The sequence below is a fragment of the Galendromus occidentalis genome, unplaced genomic scaffold (assembly GCF_000255335.2).
Source record: "Galendromus occidentalis unplaced genomic scaffold, Mocc_1.1 scf7180000077520, whole genome shotgun sequence".
Lineage (NCBI taxonomy): Eukaryota > Metazoa > Arthropoda > Arachnida > Mesostigmata > Phytoseiidae > Galendromus > Galendromus occidentalis.
In genome coordinates this window covers 26,601-32,489 of record NW_003805508.1, presented here as the reverse complement: position 1 = coordinate 32,489, position 5,889 = coordinate 26,601, and the positions used below count along the sequence as shown (strand labels likewise).

Sequence of the window (5,889 nt, the reverse complement as noted above, 5' to 3'; positions counted from 1 at the left end):
CTCGTGCAAACGTGCTTTTCACAAATTGAAGTCTCTCTCAAATCATGAATGACGTGGCTCGCGCGAGAGGTGGCGTGACTGGGGTCGAATGACCGATGGTCAGGGTCATTGTGGATGTGGATGCAGATCCTGCAACCGAAAGCTGCGAGGGAACCATACAAAAATGGCAAGTGCTCGGAATAGCCGCACGTTTTATTAAACTAGGCCGCGAGCAACGTTTTCAAGTGTCACTCGGTGCTGATTGATGATAATTGAACGCCTAACCATTCGGTGTCCTTGCTCGGGTAGGGTACTGTGAAGTGAATTGAAGACGCAAACTTTGAGTCGGACATTATTTCTTTTAGCTCTCGTCGTTCGTTCAGCTCACAACATGGCTCGCTCAAGAAACAGGAGCGGGCGGAGCAGGACCCCAGGTTAGTTCGAAATCCGAGTGGGACAAAAACAGCAACTTTTTTCCCTAAATTCGATATCTCTGGTTTGGAACGGCGGAATTTCATGCGGTAGACGTTGCTGTGAATGTCTCCGCAAGCACGACGAAAAAGAAAGAGGGTATGAGTCGGGTAGCACGTACTCGGTGTCTACCCGGTGGGGGTAGGGATCTGTTGGTGCTGAGTGCTGATTTGAGGGTCTGTTCCCCCGGGCATCGTAGCGCCTCCGGGGAAATTCGCTTGGTGACTCCACGCAGCACATTCCGAAGCGAGAACACGAAATCACGGCATGTTCATGCACATGGAGTTTCGAACATTCGACTGCTGATTGAACACGGATCCCTACAGCTCGGTATCTGTTCGCGAATCCATAAGACTTCTGCGCTCCAGGAGGAGCTCCGAGTGCCTCGATCTCAAAGTTAGTAAGAAACAACAGACGAACATCCGGTTTTTCTTCACGAATACGCATTGAAGAGCAGGAATTGAACCTGAGAACGCGCCGAATGGAAGAGATCTGATCGGCTTTGGTATATCGCAGTCTCCGATGGGTCAGGCATAATTCGGAAACCAACGGAGAGACAGCGTGAGAGACTGCTGGAACATCCAGTGATGAGGAGCTTAGTGGAGGAGAAGCGGCGCCCCACCCTGGGGGCTCGGTCAGGAAGAGTACGTATGCCGAGACGCGAATGAGAGGAAGAAAAGGAGGTGCGTCGAACAAATCGAGAAAACACAACTCAAATTATCTTCGATACGGCTTTGTCCAGGAGCCGGGAACCGATCGTCTTCCTCGGCCACTCTGTCTGTTTTGTTCCAAGAGCGTGACGAATGACTCAATGAAACCTGCGAAGCTCGGGAGGCACCTCTTGGCACACCATTCAGAGAAGGCGAATTATTATTTATCCGATCGAGTATTTTCAAAGGCTGGCGGCCACCCTGCGAGTACAAATAGTTTCTATAGCGAGGATGACAAGCGGAGACAAACGCCTATTGAGCGCTGCTTACTTGATCGCTTTACATATAGCCAAGAATAAAAAACCTCGGATCGCGACAGCTCGGCCACGAGGACAACTCGGCCACTAAGACAACTCGGCAACTACTAGCTGAGCTACGAGTTCGAGCTGGCAAGCTGTTCCCAGGAATCCACGCGAGCTTCAGGAGCTAAAAATTCAACTCTGTTTCTCGCTCGGAGTTCCATTGAAGCTCAGGAGAGAGAAATGTCGACGTCGAATGCAGATACGCGCGTCGCGTTCGTGCGGTGCACGTGCCGCGTGCGTTGCAAGTTCTGCCGGACTTACATGCGGGATGCGAACGCGCAAGAATCTCAATTCATTCCTCCCTCTGACGAGAAATTCAAGTTTCGCCTGAATCCGCTTGGTTAGAATTCCAACGAAGATGTGACCCTCGCTTGAGGGCCAACGGGGCAAACCGAAATTATCACACGATGGGCATCTCTACGTATTCCCGCAGATGCGTAAAGATGGACGGACAGAATTTTGGCGTTGTCAACACGAATCGAGCAAGGCCCAGAAATGCTTCGCTCGACTTCATGAATCCGACTCGATCGACCGCTTCTGTATCTCTTCCAAGTTTCCGAGTGTCTTCTGATTGGCGGAGCGAAGTCCCTCGCCGTAATGTATAGACCAACGAGCCCAATGAAGAGTCCGTTACTTTTCGTCAACCCGCCGTGTTCAATGCGTGTCCTCGCGTGGCCGATCCGTAGGTCTAACAAACAGCGGTGGGATTGTGAATTCTCATCTAAAGAGGAGAAGAAGTGCGACGGAACAAGTGAGCAGCAGAGAAGAAACAGGTTTGTGAAGGACAGATCCCGTGTGATCCTACAGACGTTCTCCTGATTCTCCGCTGTGGTGTTATTCTCCTTGACCGTCGCCTGCGGTGGGTTGCTCGGTGCGGCTGGATGATGATCCGGAGATCCTGGATCACCCATGCTCGGGGTCATCTCTGGAGGAGGCATCAGAGCAATGTGCGATATGTGAGGGGTGCCTGGAGGAGTTGGGTGTCCCGATTGCGCCCCTCGGGCTTCTTCGATCTGAGTCGAGGTGCGCCAGGGTCTGCCCTCTGTTTGTGCGTTGGGCGGTGGTGCAGGAACTTGGGCGCTCGCTGCAGCTGGCGGGGCGATTGTTGGTGTGGCGGCTGGGGGATCCTGGATCGTGTCGAAGGTAGATTCTGTCGTAATTCCGATTCCGGCTACGATCGAGATCCTTAGCTCCTTGAGATATGTCAGCGTCTTGCGGATTTCGTTCTCCATTTCTATCAAGGGTAGGTAAACCTCCTGGGGAGTCTCGGGTTTAGCTTCGATGGGAGCCTCTAAGGCTTGTGTCCATTGGTCGGAGAGCTTGGAGAGGATCTCTTTCAGTCGATCCGTCTCCGCGATTGCATCTCTCGCGTCGATCACATCATTGTGGAATGTGCCGGCGGCCTCACGGTAGAGCTCTATCCTTGATTTAGGAAGGTTTAATTTCGCTCTCTCTGGGGAGATTTTCGAGAGGTCGGGGTCGACGCTGGCCTCAGTGTTTGGGGGTCTGGTACCGGCTGGTCCGAAACGGACGGAGGTGAATTCTCCTGGGGAGGGTTTTGGACTTGTTCCCCCTAGGGGTCTACCTCGTTTTTCGGGCTTGATGAACTTGCCTGGATGATGCTCTGAGCGCGCTGCATGAGGTTCTCCTCTTCGCTGTCTGCCTGTTCGTCGACCACTCTCATGCTGCGAAATTGTTCCTGTAGGAACGCCGAGTTTTCTTTTCGAAGGATTTTTGCGACATTTCCGAGATAGGTTTCTTCTTTGAATTTTCCATCTTTGATTCACAGGGGTTTGAACCCTTCTGGGTGATGTGGATGAGTTAGGCCTAGCCTCTGGTACTTGATAACCGCGAGACTGGCAGACTTCGGGGCCGGGGTTTTGCATCCCGGTGATCCCTGAGATGGATTCGGCCGAAGGCAGGCGTGGGGCTTTTCGAGCGAAATTATTTTTGGGATATTTCGCCTACTTGGCTTGGGCCTTGCCGTCGCGGTCCGAGATGAGTTGATCGTGAAGTTGTTGGAGCGTCTGGGGCCCCTCACTTGGATTGCAGGATGCCCGGTCGAGGATTCTGAGTTCTCGAGCGCGGGTTCTTGATTCTTCTGACACCAAAATGTGGCGCACTGTCCTAGACAATCACTAAATGAAGACGCTGAAGAATTCACGTAGAGATTCGGAAGTGGACGCACTATGCAAATGTGTTCGTTGGGCAGACTAGCGGGTCTGATCCCTGGCCTAGCCGCTAATTTCACTGCACTGGGGATTTGAACCCCTGGGGCGAATGGACAAGGTTCTGAAGCAGGTAGCGATAGTGATCGCGTACCGGTCCTCGACCTTGCTTTCGATCGACTGTCAGTGTGTGTGTGTGTGTGTCGGCTGCTCGACTTCTCCATCAGCTGGCTGCCTGACTGATTGACTGTGGCGCCGTGAGCGGGGGAAGTTGTCGATGGTCGACCGCCGTTGATGCGTGTCTGTGTTCTGGTTGAGTGCGACCCGGCTTCCTGTTGGTTTATTCTTATCTCTCCTGGAGATACACTGATGATGATTAAATGATTATAATTATATGATACACTGATTAACAAAGGAATTGAATAAATATGGATCCTTGATCCGAAGCTAGCCCATTAAGTCTCTCTGGTCTCTCTGAGGGAAGTGATTGGGTTGGTTATGGGTAGGAAGTATGTCTGTGGGGTAGGATAATGTGGTGTGGATGTTGTGAATGCGCAATGGACCTAGTCCGTTCGTCACACTACTGTTTATCGATGACCGTTATCTATGATGGCTGTCTTGTGTCGATGCGCTGTGATGCTAGCCATCCAACACTACTGGTTTGCGGGCGTCCCCACTCATGCTAATGATGTTCCCGCATGAGCTCGGCTGCAAATCGAGATTCAACTTCTCCGCCGCCTCCTGCGATATTATGCTAATAAGCTTGAAGCGGTAGTCTTGAATCTCGAATCTCATATCACGACTGTTTTTTTTCAGAGCAGTTCGAGCTCGAGGTGCCGGAAAGCAGGCCCAAGATCGTTCACACCTGGAGGGTCAGCTGTAGCACGCTGGCCTGGTTCGTCCTTGTTATATGTATAATAATTTGCGGGACTATTTCTGTCGTCCTTTGCCTCCAACTCAAAAGGGAGGTCGTAGAGGAAGTGCACAACGCCTCTGCGACCTTCCGAGAATTTATGGGGAGTCCAATGGTCCGGGACGCCATCGAGAGCCTAGCCGCCGTGAGTTCGGAGCTCGCGGCGGCGGCGAAGGACCTAAAAGAGGAACGAGCCGCCAAGTCGGTGGCTCGGATCCTGGCGCATGTCGCCGATAAGATCGGCGAGCTCGACGATATCGAGCTTGCTAAATTGTGGCGCCAGGGCTCCGACCTCGTCGGCAGCCTCTCAAGGCTGTCGAAGGACGCCTCTGCCACTCTTGAAGGGGTGTTGGCTGTCCTGACGGAAGCCCCGGCTACAAAGCACCGCTTGTGTGGGGTCGCCGGATCAATACTCGGTCTTTTTTTCGGCAACTGCTAAACAAGCTTGGTTGTAGGTAATTTAGGTATAATAATTTGTAAATATCGTCCTCCACGTGCTCGACGCGCCCACCCGGGAGTGATACGATCTGGAAAGCCTGCGGACTGCCGGTAAGCGTCATTTTTCCATCGCGCACTGATGTCAGAAAAAAAACACGCAGGCCATTGACTGAGTCGCTAACTCAGTCGGATAATGGGCGTAGAACTACGCTCTTCTGAATTTTCACCTGGATCCTTAGACATGTTTATATCAAAATATCAGGCTCTCCCGAATAAAAATTTTCTTTTCCACAAATACATACAACAGGATTTACGGTCATAAAACAACTTTTTGATTTGGGTTTCTTTTTGAAGTTGGGTTCCTGGAAAGGCAATTGGTTCGCTTGGGGAAGTGACATCAAGTGGCATCAAGCGAGAAAATTATCATACGATAAGGTCCGTTGACTCCTATTTCAACTCACAGTGAGAATCGTTTCCACCATGAAATGATGAGATAACTTCGTATGAATAAAAGGCGCCACTCCGACTCATCGCGGATATCCTCGAATTTTCCCTCTTGATCATAATGGAAATCATGATCTCGTGTGCGATCATTGGTATACCCATCAGAGAATAGGTTTTTTTCGCTCAAATGTTTCTGCGGAAGCGAATTGTGTCTTTTAAGGCACGATTGAATTCCGAAAAGTGAGATCGCCTTCTTTTTCGTAAGTAGTTGACGGAATCGAGCCGCTATCGTCTAGACGGTCGAAGTTGCCGAAGCTAAACATTTCTTGCCATCATGATATTTGTGCTAGGATGCATAGTTCTCGAGTATTTCGAATTCGAGCCTATATTATGGCCTATTTCAACCCGAAGAAAGGATTCTCGAGTTCGGCATGACCTTCTGACGATGCCTCACAAGCACTCCC

At 51.1% G+C, this 5,889-nt stretch overlaps 1 protein-coding gene across 1 annotated transcript; it reads left to right on the top strand.

Annotated features, from left to right (window-relative positions):
• The first annotated feature begins 108 nt into the window (after positions 1-108).
• On the top strand, positions 109-5,305 carry LOC100902372 (uncharacterized). Its single transcript, XM_018641041.1, has 3 exons — positions 109-166; positions 345-413; positions 4,447-5,305. The coding sequence occupies exons 1-3, from the start codon at positions 115-117 to the stop codon at positions 4,980-4,982; spliced, it is 657 nt and encodes a 218-aa protein (XP_018496557.1). The 5' UTR covers positions 109-114; the 3' UTR covers positions 4,983-5,305.
• Positions 5,306-5,889: the final 584 nt, after the last annotated feature.